The 14,381-nt window shown below is 43.0% G+C and overlaps 1 protein-coding gene across 20 annotated transcripts in view; it reads right to left on the bottom strand.

Moving 5' to 3' along the window:
* Positions 1–236: 236 nt before the first annotated feature.
* The window catches only part of CASK (calcium/calmodulin dependent serine protein kinase), a 409,365-nt gene continuing 395,220 nt past the window's right edge, over positions 237–14,381 (bottom strand). For 15 of the 20 annotated variants that reach the window (XM_016942918.3, XM_063803839.1, XM_063803837.1 and 12 more), the window contains 2 exons: positions 9,244–9,327; positions 4,492–5,890 (listed from right to left, as the gene is read on the bottom strand). In XM_016942918.3, the coding sequence (XP_016798407.1) occupies positions 5,714–5,890; positions 9,244–9,327 (261 nt within the window). In that variant the 3' untranslated portion in view covers positions 4,492–5,713. Of the gene's footprint in view, positions 5,891–9,243; positions 9,328–14,381 lie in introns of all 20 variants that reach the window. The other 5 variants (XM_016942916.3, XM_016942911.3, XM_016942915.3 and 2 more) reach the window with 1 other exon arrangement.

The following is a 14,381-nucleotide window of genomic DNA, read 5'->3' on the forward strand; positions in this document are numbered from 1 at the left end:
AAGACTGAAACCTGCAGGATGGGCACCAGGAGCCTGGGTCGTGCTCCTTTACAGGGCCAGGAGCTGTCCCTCTGCAACACCCCCACCCCACCCCAACCATTGTGGGAAGGTGTCTGAGGCCTAACTGCGTGGATGAACTCTGCAGAGGCCTTTAGACATCAGGCCATCCCTCTTCTTTTAACCCTCTGTTGTTTGTCCCCAAGCTGTTTGGCCTGCAATCTGAGGAGACAACTGCCTTTTCATGTTTTATACATTTTATTCATACATTTCTCCAACTTTGAAATGACAAAAGCCCAATTCTATGGTTTCCCATTACACAGCATCCTACAGGTATGTATATTCTACAAGGAATACTATGGAGTTTCTCTTCTTCCCCTGTCACACAAGATAACTGATTAGGGTTTCATCAACTTGTACTGTGCCGGCAGCGCACCAGCATTCTGGTTGTTCCGGCGACAGGGCAAAGGGATCAGGATGGGAGGGCGTGTGCTAAGGCATGTAAATAGATACACACAGAGAGAAAGAAAAGCAGGACATTTACAAAGAATCCAAACCTTTCCAATCCCTTCGGCTCCTGGGTGTTGAGGGACACCTCCTGCACAAACGCTCTTGCAAGCTAAGGCTCTGCTGTACCCTGCAAATACTTACAATTGGATACGGTGAAATATACAACAACCATTAACATCTCTCTCTTTTTATCACTGAGACAATACTTCAACACCTTTTATAAAAAGGCAATAATACATACAGAAAAAAGAACACGTTGGCAAAACTTTATGCAAAACCACCCCAGAACTGAGTTTGAATGGCGACGTGCCTACACTGCAATTAAACACGATACTCGGGTCTTAGCACGTGAGGATTGGGCGGCCTTCACATCAGTCACGCTGCCTGCTGCACCCGGCAGCCGCCTACCTGCCTGCACAGATGACATTCCGGGAAACAGCTAAGACTGGAAATCAATTCCCCCAATTCTTGGTCTCTTCCAAATAAAAAAAAATAGGGGGAGCCACTCACTGTGGAGGAATGCCTGTTTCTGTTCCCAAGGACAATTCCCGCTACAGAGGTTGTACTTCCTCTGGGTCCAGAGAGGGTCACCCCTAAGCCTCTGTCAGTAAGAACACTGGCGTGTTCTCTCAGTCACACACCAGAGAGAATGGAGCTAACACATAAGTAGTAGCTAAATTCTGAGTTTCTGAGCATACGCAGAGATGGAGTTGTGCTTGGGGCCAGAAAGGAGGTCTCCTGTGTGGTGACAAACATCTCTTTCCATTTTCTTTTGCTCAGTCCATTTGCACAGGTTCGAGGGAGTTGATGGAGGGTCAGACGAGAGGTGGTGGGAGCTCAGGATTTTCTATCCCCACAAAGAGCTAAGACTTAGGAGTGCTGGCCCCAGAGATGGTGCAGCCCTCTTTCTACTTCTGTTTCTGTGGGCTCTGTCTGCCCACCTGCTGCACAAAGCAAGGCAGGGGAAAGACCGGATGGGAACATGGTGGTGAATATCCTCTTTTTTTCCCTTTTCCCCCACTTCCTGGATGTATGTGACAGCTAAACTTCACCCACTAAGCTGGAAAATCTGGGACTCCCCATAGCTCCAAGTTTAAGGCAAACTGATGTGTGTGTGCACAGGCAAAGCCAATCAAGCCATGAGCTTGGAGGAGAGTCCTGTATCCAGAGATTCCAAACAGAGAGGGAAATCTTATTTCTAAAGGAGTTAGAAAAGGAAAGGCTCTGGCAAATGAAATGATCTGTGATTAAAGCTTGTAGCCTTTCTGTAAGCTGCAGTGAGAAGGAAAGCATCTTTTAATAGAAGAATTAATTAGAGGCGCAGAACAAGAAAGCCACGCTCAGGGACCTTTAACTTATTACAGGCTGTAATCGCTCTCAGTATTGTAAGCCCTAGTCAAGAGGATGGAATTAGGAGGCTGTGTTCAGTTCTGAGAAAACAAGAAACACACACGAGTTTGATAATAGGAAGCAAGAAGGAGGAGGGATGAGGATGACAAGGAGCTTGGTTTTGGAATGCCGATTCCAAGGTGCCTTCTCTTTCCAAAGAGACAGTGTGGGAGGCATTTCTATTAAGAATTTGTTAATCAAGCAGTTTTCTTGGTAGCTTTAGCAACACATTCTCTTTGCCCCAAGTTAAGAAACTGGCCTGAAATGAAAAAAAAAAAAGGACATGACATCAGTGGGGGACAAAAGAGAGCTGGCTTTGGGCTGCCTTGTTTTTCAGGGGCAGTTTCCACGCTGGGAATCTTCCTGGAGGGTGGTTCAATTGACTAAACTTTTTCAAGAAATAAACTTGAAGCCTTAATGAAGAGACAAACACAAGTGATTTAAAAACAAAAGAACTCTGCAGCGATCAGATCAAAGGCTGTAAAAAGATAACACTAGCTGCAGCCCAGGCCTGCCTGGAGCACAGGGGAAGGCTTGGCCCACTGGCTGTCTCTAGCAGCCTAAGAAGGAATTGGACGGGGAACAGGAACACCTCCTGCATTTCTACCGCAGTGGGGGACTTTGCGACATCTTTAGATATTCTGCCACCAATAGGATGGGCTGGGACGATGCCTTCTGAATGCAAATAGCAAGAAGTAGGTCAACCATTTCTTTTCCTCTCTGAGCAGATTTTAAATCATCTCACCTGACAAGAGATACATTTAATTGCATTTAAAAAGGCTACAATGTTATCTTGACACTGGGAAACTTCCAGATGAATTAAATTGAGTGACATTTCCCTTTTTAGCATTAAAATGGGATATGCTGTATGTGCAAAGTAATTACTGTCTTGTGACTGGAAAATCAGGACATTTCATCTTTTTAACAAAGAATTCAACATATAAAAACACTCCCTTTCTTGCTGTGGGGAATGGAGTTGGGTGGGGGAGAGAACCTTCAAAATGTGGCTCTCCACTACTTCAATTGACCACTAATAAGATTTAGTACTCTAAACATTCATTCTGGTCTTTAAAAGAAAGAAAGAAAGAAAGAAAAAAGGTTCTGCTGATGGAATGGAAGCAGTAAAGAAGCTTTTAGCAATTTTCTCTGATTGCTTAGTGGACAACTGTAATGTAGCAGTAGCAGCAGTAGCAGCAGCAGCAGCAGCAGCAGCAATGTACTGAAATTACTCTGAATTCAGAAATGTAAGTGTATGCAGCTAGGTCATAAAGACACTGCTTTAGAGAAGACATGTATTAGTGGAATGGAACAGGTAACATCTTTGAGAAGTCAATGAGTTCCGCATGCAGGGATTTCACCATCGGAATGATGGCAAGAATGATGCCTGCCTGTGTGCTTCTCAGAGGACGTATAAAGCCACTGAGGATGAGTGCTACAGTGCTTGTGAATTCTGGGGCCACAGACATTTAAGTTGGCATTGCTTTTCTCCTCCTCTGCTTAATCCACCTTTATAAATATGGCAGATGGCTTAAGACAGGCATCATCAGCATCTCTGGAGATGTGGGCTCAAAGGGCAAGTGGGGGCGTGGGGGTTTCCACTAGAGGGAGGGAAGTTTCTGTTCCCCATGTGTTAGTTGTAGTTGTCTTTGTGCTTCACCAGAAAAGAGGTAGAGTGCGCACCTTCACACTAAGAGCCCGAATTGTGGTCAGTACCATACCAGGAATGACTGTCTGGCCTTGGCATCTATCAGATTCGAATCAGTTCTAACACAGCCCTACCCAACTCTTTGAAGGTTTCTCTCTCTTTCTAGTGTGAGACCACTGTTGAGCTTATCTCTGGTTTGGTGGCTTGGTCACCCCACTGTGGGGCCCAAACAGAAGTAGTTCACTCAATACCTTGTTAGTAAGTTGCAGACTCATCTGGTCACTGGCAAAGAACAACATCAGAAAAAAAAAAATCGCCACCATTTAATAATAGGCGGTGGGGGGCGGAGGCGGGTAGGGTGTTGACAACGTAAAAGAAGTATACTAATGCCTTCTCTGTTTGGTCCTTTAAGAGGAGCTGTTCAGCTCAGAACACACCCTGCACATCCTGCCAAGGCACAAAGTGACAAGGCCATCTAACCTACAGGAAGCAAAAAATGATGGTATGTTTTCAAGGATCACAGGTTAATATAAGCACTTCACACCCTCACATGCTAATGAAAAACATTCTACTGACCTCTGGCAAAGATTCTGAGAACCCCAGCCCGAATCTCCTGTATTGGAAGAATGTGACTTCATGGAAGGGTTATGAGATGGTTAATGTCTCTAAAGCAACAAGGACAGATGATTCCCCTGTGCCAAGGGATACAGCAAGAGGAAGGAGAGACCACAGGTGGCCTCCAGTACACCCGTGGCCCTTGGGCGCATGGCTCTGTGCGAGTCAGACGTGGTCCAGCTGTGCTCTGGCAGGCTACTTTGTCACCCTGCCAACTGATACTCACTCCTGGGCCTTCAAAGGTTCAATGAGCATCTAAACAAATTATACAATTGTAAAGATTATCAGCTTGGAAGCCTGAACAAATCTATAATGAAATGAAGGACCCAAAGGCATTTAATTATTGAACACATAAAAGGAAGTATATTTAAAAAAAATTGGTCAAACTGTCCTGTTAGTTATCATTTTAAAGGAATTTACAGGGCTGTTATAGATGATTCTTTTGGAATATTTCAGTTTATAGCAAATGCCTAAACTGGTTTCTTCATTGCACAGTATTTTCTCTTAAAATGGGTGCTTTAAAACAATTACATACAGATTAAAAATCCTCATTTCTTTGCTTAATTAAAACGTTAATACTCTTAGACAACACAGATCTGAAATGGTGAAACCAGCAATTCCCCCCACCCCACCTTACAACAAATTAAATTGAGACAAAATTACAAACACATTTCACTACATGATTATTGTTAATAAAAATCAGTTTCTTTTTTTTTTATAAAGTTGCCCAAAATGCAAGGGATGTGCATAGGTTTACAACTTAGTCATAATAGCATTTTATTCTTATTCCCCTGGGTGTGCCCCATGAACGGAATGTAGAATGTACTTTGCTGTAGATTACAGATTGTTTTGTCCAACACAGACACACCGACAGCATAAACGCTCGCGACTGTCCACATGCATTAAGAGTCAAGACCCAACTTCAAATCTCTAAAAGGTTTACAGGGTGCTTCAAAGAGACAGTATCACATTATCTGGATGTTACATAAAGGACTTAAAAAAAAATACTATGCTAAAAAAAAAAAAAAAGAGAGAAAAAAGGCCTTTAAAAATTTATGACTGTTTTGTAATCACTACACTAATTATTTCAAATAAATAAAGGAAAGAAAGATATCCCAATATTCCAATCCATAAAATCAGACTCTAAAAAGAATGTAGTGTTCCACCCCCAGTCAAGGTAACAGAATCATTGTTTATTATTATTAAAATAGATTATAGAAAGCAGCATCTATTTTGTGCAGTTTTTAGGGGCCTTGGAAATAAAAAGCTATGATTTCCAAAAATATAACATTCCAAAGGATTGAATAATACATACATTTAAAGATACATTTTATTAAAGTTTAGGAGAACTGATTAAAAAAGATACTGTCTCTTTAAATTAGTGTGTAATTGTTTTTCTCCTCCTATCTATTCGGACATGACAATAATTATAAATGTAGGTCACACTACAACTAGGTAGTCTCTAGGGATCATGACCTGCTGACACAAGGCCGATAACAAAGAGGCTTTTCCACAAATGAGGTGCTCCCAGTTATGCTCAGATATCTGGGGAGAGGCCTAATAGACCCAGGAGACAGGGACCCACTGTGGGGCTGTGCACACGAGCTCAACAGCTTCCTCCAGATGTCTGATTGTCTCATCAATTTCATTGTTGATAATTGTGAGATCGAAGTAGTGTGCATATGTTCTCTGTAAGATGTCAGACTCCTTCTGCAGACGCTGAAGAGATTCATCCTAAATGGTGATGAGATGGAGGTAGGGGTGGGCATGAGAGGAGGGAAAAGCAAACAGAAGAGAGAAATCAGTTGGATTCGTTCTCTTTTCACATTTTTGTTCATCCCAGTGTCAGAAACAGTCAAGGCCAGACCCTGATATGCCATATGCCAGCATGAGGCCAAGTCCGCTCCATGACAGAGGAGACAGTGATTGCTCAACATGCAACAGAGGGTCCATGACAAAGCAGACGAACCAGAGAAAACAGATACTCTTCAGGAAACACGCCACCCCCACTCAGGCCTAGCTGTGCCTGTCCCCAGGGTCAGCCTTGGTAGGGCCATGCCAGGTGTGGGTTACAGTGGCTATGGTGGCCCAAACAGGCCAGCAGGAAGCCCCCCGCCCTAGCCTCAAGCCACTCTCCCAATTGGCGAGAGGGCTACGGTGGCAAGGCTGGAGCTCTTTGCCCCCCTCCCCTTGGTCCTCCACACTCACTGGAGCCAGGCCTCAGGGCCCAGCTGTGTTTGCACCAACAAGTCCCTGCCCTTGGATGACAAATTAAGTTGTATTTTTTCCTCTTCTACTTAAAGGTGCCACACGTTCTAGGAATTCAATTACATATAATGGCCCTCACTCAATAGCAGCTGATGCCAGAGGCAAAAGCTCTTTGAGTGTTACAAATAATGGCTGGAATAAGGCTGTTTCCCCAATAAACAGCACCTGGCATCTGATGAATCCCCCCAAATTGGTCTGCATTAGAAGTGGCTAGACAAATGTCACTGTTCGTAGGTCCTCATATCTCTCATGAAAAAAACAGAAGGAAGAGAACTCTAGGGAGTACTGAACTCTAGGGAGGTTTGCTGCAACAAAGGATGTTCCCTAAGCTGCAGCTTGCCACAGATTTTAAGAACTCTTGTAAGACGGATCCAACAGGAGGAGGGAGTTTAGGGTCCCAGCTTTTGTCATGCAAGTATAGCTTCTGCTACAGAGTGGCAGTTCTTTCAAGACAGGGGTCTCTTAAGAGCCACCAGAAAGAAGTCTGCCTCTATATCTTCGCAAGTCATATTTGTCATGCTGAACTCCCAAAGGGCAAGTTCAACCTTGACACTAGGGAACTTTGTGAGTCAAATTAACCACCCCCTACCTGCCAAACACTAGGTGGGTGAGCTCTTGGGCTGAGTCTTAAATATACATAGAGATAATGAAATACCTCTTTATTTGATTAGTGGCTATCTCTCCAGCTAGGGCATAAACCTGTCTTGTGTGCCCTGTAATTGCTGTGCCCCAGCATTAGGCATAGTGCCTTACGCATAGTAAGTGCTTAATAAATGCTGTCAAAAGAACAAGCACTTGTCTGACTAGTGCCAGTCATTATAGGGTTTTACAAGTATTAAATCTAAAATCAAGAGACTGAGCAATTCTTCCAGGAAATTGGGGCCCTGGGTGACAGAGACAGATCTCCAGAGAAAATAAAAGATGCGGTACCTTCAAGGACCTAGGAGCCGTAGTGCCCAGTACTGGCTTAGGGCCCCTCCCCTCCTCTCCTCTTCTCTAAAGCCCCTCTGTTATTGGCAAGAGACCTTTCCTGGGAGGCTGCTGGGAGGTCCAGGCAAGCCTCAGCTCTCTGGGTACAGCTCTCAAGAAAGGGGACTAGAAGTGAGATAAAGAGACTTGCTTGATTCTGTCCTGGCACTGCAGTGGGCATGCACAGACATCACAGCAGACAGGAACTCAATCTTTTCTCTCAGGGCACTCTGAACCAAGAATGTCCTACCTGTTTTGTCCTCTTTTACTGGCATTTCAAAGCAGGACAGGGCATGCTTTGAATGTTAGTGTTAAGTACTACAGTGTAGATAAGACCCCAGTTAATCATCACCTTCTAGTTCGGCTTGCACTTAAAAAGCATAGTATTTTCACTGTGGCTTTACTTTATAATCAACACAATGCAAAAAACGCCATTTTAGCAAATGTGCATTCACCCAAAGACAGGAGTGCTTCCTACCAGGATGAAAAGGAACAATTCCTACAACATCACTCTCTGGCACACGGGATTCTATTTGAATATATAGTCCTGAGCTTCAAAAACCACTAGCAGAGTTTATGATTTGCTCAGCAAGCTGGGCTGATGAAAATATTCAAGAAAATTTATGGCTGAAAGTATCACATTTTTAATGTAGGTCTCTTTACAGAAAAATAAAGCTCCCTCTTAAGAATCTTTTAAGACGAAGCTATATTTGTCAGTCTCTTCCTCGACAACAGCTTGTCTGTGTGCTTGACTCACACGTGAGCAGGGTTTAACTCAGTGAAAACAAAATGCCTTTATTCTAACAGCAAAAGCAAGGATTTGTGGGAACAAAGTGTCTACATTCTAAATCTATTAAAAGAAACACGGCTGTATTTCACCACCTCCTAGCTGGTACTTACAGGCAATTTTCTGCACCATTTTGGCAGCTATGGAAAATTAGTAAAGGCAGGAAAACAGGCAAAACAAAAACAAAGCAAAGATGATGATTCAAGAAAAATACATGGCAACTGAAGGATAAAAGCTAACCACAATGTGGAGTTTCAAACATGCTTATGTATTAAATAAGATGGGAAGGTAGAATTTTACAAAGGAATATACCTCTTGCAGATGAAATGACAAAAACATAATGACGGAAAATATGAGTAACATAGGTAAATCAAAATCCTGAATCTTCCTTAAAGGTACACAAAGGGAAAATTTCCAAGCCATGATTTAACTAGATTTTAAGCTTGAGTGAGTTTAGGTCAGTGTTGACTGAACAGAGTCAATCAAGAGTCCTCTGATGATTTCTAGAAGCTGTGAAAGCAATGGTCTTCAGGATAACTTTGTATAAGAGTCTCCCCTTAACTAAGGAACCTACAGAAGATAGGCACTGCTACACTTAGCAGACACATGGTAACTACCCTTTGATCTGCTCAGCAATGGAAAACCTTCTAAGTCGGCAGCCAAGTCTCATGAGCACCATGTCTGTGGCAGTTTCTGACTTGAGCTGGCTTGACAGTGCACAGAGCTGATTTCTAGGTTTGGTAGTCTTCAGGGGCCTGGAGAGAAATTCCACAAAGGTTCCGCTCCAGGGGCCACACAATCCCTATCCGGAGAGGGAATAGGCTGGCAGCCCTGGAGGTTGTGAGACACCTGGGATGCCTCGGTCCTGGTGGGAGTGAGGGTGTTTGTCCTCAGATTTTAGAAGTCAGCTTACTGATAAGACTGTCCCATGTAGCATTCTATTCCACATCCCATTTCATCAGAGCAGCCTTGCTGCAAATGTAGACTGACACGCTTCTGACTGTGCTGGGGAGTAAGGCTTGATCCTTACAGCTTATTCGGGGAAAAACAGATTGATTCTTACCTCATTTAAACCTGGAGTAATAGTTGGTGCAGCAATGAAAACAACAAAAGGAGCAAACTCTGCAGTTCTCAGGACCTTCAGTGCCTGTGTTAAGAAAAAAAAAAAAAAATCCCGACTTAAAAGAAGAAATAACTAATGTAACTTTCAAATGAGTCTATAAAAATTTTTATACAACTGAAAATTCCAAGCTCTTGGCTCAAATTTTTGGCAAGGTATTATTAAATTTACCAACTTTATACATAACTTATATTACTTTTTTTCTAAAGGATGGACAATAGCCATCAGAAAATAAAAGTTGGCTAACTGGACATTTTTCTTATGACTCACGAATCAATCTATTTTTCTTCATAAAAGTTAACACTGATTATGTTGGTTAATGTTCATTTAAACCTGGCTATTAGTTTTAGCCTGAATTTTAATCAACAGGAAATGCATTTAAGGGGAGACTTCGACCTGCCGGCTGGTTTTACCACTAATCTGGAGGCCACTCCCTCACATTTCAAATTTCAAATTGCTAGCCAAGGATTGCTAGCAAATCTGTCCACTGTAACTGTGTGTTGCTCTGCAGAAAAGCCCCCTGGGACTCCTGGGGAAGGGGGAACCTTGCCCAGGGCTGGAGTTAGGAGCCCTAGACTTTGTGTCTTAGTCCTGTCGCTAAAGACACTGTGTGGCTGTGGGCAATGTATAGACCCATGAGAAAATGCTGCACTCAAAGACAGAAGGGCCTCTGAGATCCCTTTCAGTTCCCTTCTAAGGCATTGAAAACCTCTAAATGCCAGCTACTAGTTTGGATAGACATACTGCAACGCTGCAATCAGACGCTGCGGGAGTTGATTCTGCTAAGGGATTACTGTTTCAGCTCCTCCCCAGGAGGATATGATTATCTTGGAGGTTACAAACTCCCTTCCAAGGAACAAAACCCAACACATACAGGTGCCCAATTCACAAGTGACTGACATGTGATTAATTCATATGCGCTGTGGTAAATATCTTGCTGTCACTTACACAAGAATTTAACTATCCTGCTCCCCACATATTTTTCTTTCTAAATGGTCTTTAAATTTGCTTGCTTCACGCTATTCCTATTGCTCCATCTTTTGCCCAGCTTATTGTAATAGTAATTAGACTGGTTGCCCTGCCTCTGGTTTTGCTGCTTTCCAATCCATACTCTACCCTGCTACTGGAATGATCTTTCTGAAATTCAAAACCCATGGCTCCCCTGCTCAGAATGCAACAGTTCCCTCTTGGCCTCAGGATAAAACGTATACTCCTCAGCATGAATGTCACCTCTCTCCCTCACAAGCATGCCTATGCTTAACCTCTTCAGCCTTTCTCTCTGCTCCTTTGGCTCCATGGACCAGCCTTCCTGAACTACTTTCAGTTCCAGAAAGGGCCAGACTCTCTCTGGCTTCCTGGCCTTTTGATTTACTACTCCCTCTGCCTGAACCTCCCATCCTCTCTTCCCCTTCCCCACTTGCTCTTTTGCTTGGCTGAGTAATCCTTCAGAACTCAGTACTGATGCTCTTTTCTTTGGGAAGTCCTTTGTGAGCTCTGAGACCCTCCCATGTGCTCCTGAAGTACCCATCACGTGGGAAACCCAAGACCCCAGGGACTAGCGGGTACCCTCCTTGAAGGGAGGGACTGTGTCTTGTTCAGCTGTCTCACTCATGCCCAATATGGCACCCAGCATAAACTGCCCTTATGAAAAAATTAAAATGTAAAAATAGTAGATATAATTTGCACAGAATTTATCTTGTCTTTTAAGGCAGGTTCATCTACAGAGCACTCTACTCTCTTGGCTGAAGGGACTCTCTTAGCCTCTTTGTATATACAGGCATGTAAGAGACAAATTTGACATGAAAGGTTCTTTCTTTTTTTAGTGCAAGGTTGGCTTTCACTAGGATTATATTTCTGAATTTTAGTCACACAGCATCTTCTTGTGGGTTTAGGGAGACTGGTACATTGTATTTATCCATCAAAGTTTTTTAACTCTTAAAGTCCTAGGCTCTGATTCTTCTGGTAAGAAAGCTCTTTAAGCTTGCATATGTTAATTTTTGAAAGAGGTAACTGGCAATTTCTTTGCCAATCCTTTTGTGGCTGAAGACTTAAGCAAGGAACAAACATTATGACAAAGTCCATATATAGCTCAAGCAAGCTAACAGGGATCTTCACTTAGAAATATCCTTTATGTCAGTATTATCTTAGGCCTTTTTTCCTTCCTTCCTACGCTCATAGATCAGGTGAATACAGGGTCAGCTGAGACAAGGTTTTCTCATCACCCCTACTCCCGGTCACACACATATACCCATCCCATAGCCTGCTTCTGGGCAACTGAGATGGGAAAGAATCCTATTTGCTTCTATCCCCAAAGCTACTCTAAGTGCTAGATGGAAGTCCACCCAGCCTGGATGCTGAACGGAACCCACAGATGAAGTAGAGAATGACACCCTGGGCATGAAATGGTTTTTTTCTGCACTCAGTGGCCCAGCCTGCCAGCTACCCAGTCCTTATCATGTTTTCCATTCCAGCTATCACATTACAACAGCAGAAAACAAACTGCTTGGAACATTAGTTTAGCTTCCTGCAGATTGCCCAACTCTGCACTGCATTCACACCCTTGGTCTATATCCATAGACTGCACTCACTGCATAAAACCATCAATGGTGGCCATGTTCCTCACATTGCCAAATGCCTCTTATGTCTACGAATCAGGTTATATTCCTTGATTTCCTTTTTTTTGCCCTGGTTGTCAGGAAGTTCAGAGCCAAATTTAATGTTTATCACAGTAACTAAAGTAGCCCTGTGGTTAGCATATTTGCTTTCTCCTCCTTTTTGTAGCTTTTTCTATTTCTATACTTTATTATTGTACTTTCAAAAATTCTAAGATGCCTCAAATCCTGATTGAGATTTTCCTGCCTAGTCAGCCTCATATTTTCAGCAGACTCACCACACATTTCCTCGCTTGTTCTTGAAGGTCTTTGGGCCATACTCTGCACTACTTACGGGTCTCAAGTGGGTGCCACTTTTGGTGCTGTGGTAGCCTGGCTGAGGTTCAGAGTTACTTCAGGGACAGGAAATGGAATTGCTCACAAGGATTCCCCTCTCTCAGGCAGTTAATAGGTGACTTAAAGATGAACTCTAAACCCTCTTCCTTTCTGACTCAGGATGAGGCACACATTTTTTAATGTTCATGGGCAAATATTTCTCTCCGAATCTCTCTGGGATTCGGAGAGAGAGACAGGGACAGAGAGAGAGACAGAGAGTGAGAGAGAGGGGGAGAGGCAGAGAGAGAGACAGAGAGAGAGAGAGAGTGTGTATGTGTGTAGAGAGAGAGAGAAACAGGGACAGATATGGACAGGGAGAGAAAGAGCATGCTCTAGAAAGATCACTGAAAGCATGCTAGATTCAGATAGTCAAAGTAACATTAATCTAACATTTGTGGAGATAAATTGATTCTATGGCTTGGCTATGGCCAATAATTAATCTCAGGTTATTATCCTCAAGGAATAGAAACTCATTTGACCCAAGTGTATAAGAGGCAGATATCTATTCTGGTTTGCAAACTTAAAAGGCACACAGAGGCAAGCATCTGAGTCATTTTGTACAAAAATCTAAGGGTTTAGGAAGAGTGCAGTGACCCCAGAACCCATCTCAAGAGAGCTAACTGATTTCACAAAATAGTCTCTGGTTCAGAACCTGGCTCTTGTTTTAAAGTATGGATTCCTAACAGGACTGTACGCTGCCTCTTGATGATGACCTCTTCCGCTGTGGGCAAAAGCAAAACTACAAATATTCTGCTACTATTAACTTTTTCATGCTACAAATGGATACATCAGAATAAAGTTAAAATCTAAAACCATCACATTAAGCTCTGATTACACACTGGGGCTATTACAGTTTCAGCTTTAGGGGCACAGATTATTTTCTGAGCCATAGCTTTATTTTCATGAGAAATAAATTCTACAGCTTTTCTTAGGTTTGACTGAATTATAGATTTTTCTGAATGTTAAGAAAAAATGAGGCTTTACATTGTACTACTATGGATAAGGTGAACCATCTTAAGGATTCCCAGGGTTACCTCTTCTAGGGTGGTACAGTGAAAGGAAGTGGGGATTTATTGTAAAAGAATAAAAATTTAAAAATCAACACAGTTCAACTTCACACCTCACTTTCAATTGGCTGTAAAGCCTTAATCGAGTCACAATTATGTTAAGCCTTGGTTTCTCCATCTACAAAACTAGATACTGATCTCCAGCTCATAGGGTTACAAGGATTAGGTAAGAAGTCATAACGCCTGGCAAAATATACAGCACTATAAGAACATAATCTATTACTATTTTATGAGAAGCTAGGTTATTAATTTCTTTCTAGTTTAATGTCTTTACCATCATCCTCTAGCTTTAAAGTTGGACCACAACATCTTATCATATAGTATTATTAGACGTGCTCAATTGGGCCTCAGTTGTCTGAAATAAGATGGCATAAAGTATTAGACCTGTACTAAAAGAGCTGGACATGTGTTAGGTGGTTTTCCTATGGTCCACATGTAGTTTGGCAGAAGTGAGAGGATTCTAAAAAATGCCACAAGGCCCTTCTGTTATGGACAGTTTTGGATGTACAATGAGGAAGGAATTTCATCCTCACCATCTTGTCTTCTGAACTGTATTCTTAGCTCCTGACCCTGTGCTTGACATATAATAAGGGCTTAATACAAGTTTGTTGGATTAAATTGTCTGTAAGATACAGTAGAGGGGTCATCTAAGAAGCTGGAGTGGGAAAGGGGGATGGAGAAAAATGTCCTAAGGAGAGAGCCTCCCTGGAGCAGTGAAGCTCTGCCTGAAAGCAAGTTGTTCATGGTCACGGGCATCCTGAAGGCAGGATGAAGGCCTTGTCCAGCTGAGGAGAGACTGGGCTGAGGGCAGAGAAGCCCGAGAGTGAAGCCCAGTCGGTGCAGACTGCGGGCATTCTCAGCTGTACTGTGGTATGCAATGGTCATTGTGAGACCAGGACTGGCATGAGGCTGGCCTGCGCAGGAGGGCCTGGGACCAGTGTAGTCAACCAGACCAACAGGAGGAGCAGGACCTGGGCAATCCCTATCCCCAGGGCCGCTGGCCCAAAGAGACTCAGGCAGCCAGGAT

This window comes from Pan troglodytes, chromosome X (genome assembly GCF_028858775.2).
Source record: "Pan troglodytes isolate AG18354 chromosome X, NHGRI_mPanTro3-v2.0_pri, whole genome shotgun sequence".
NCBI lineage: Eukaryota > Metazoa > Chordata > Mammalia > Primates > Hominidae > Pan > Pan troglodytes.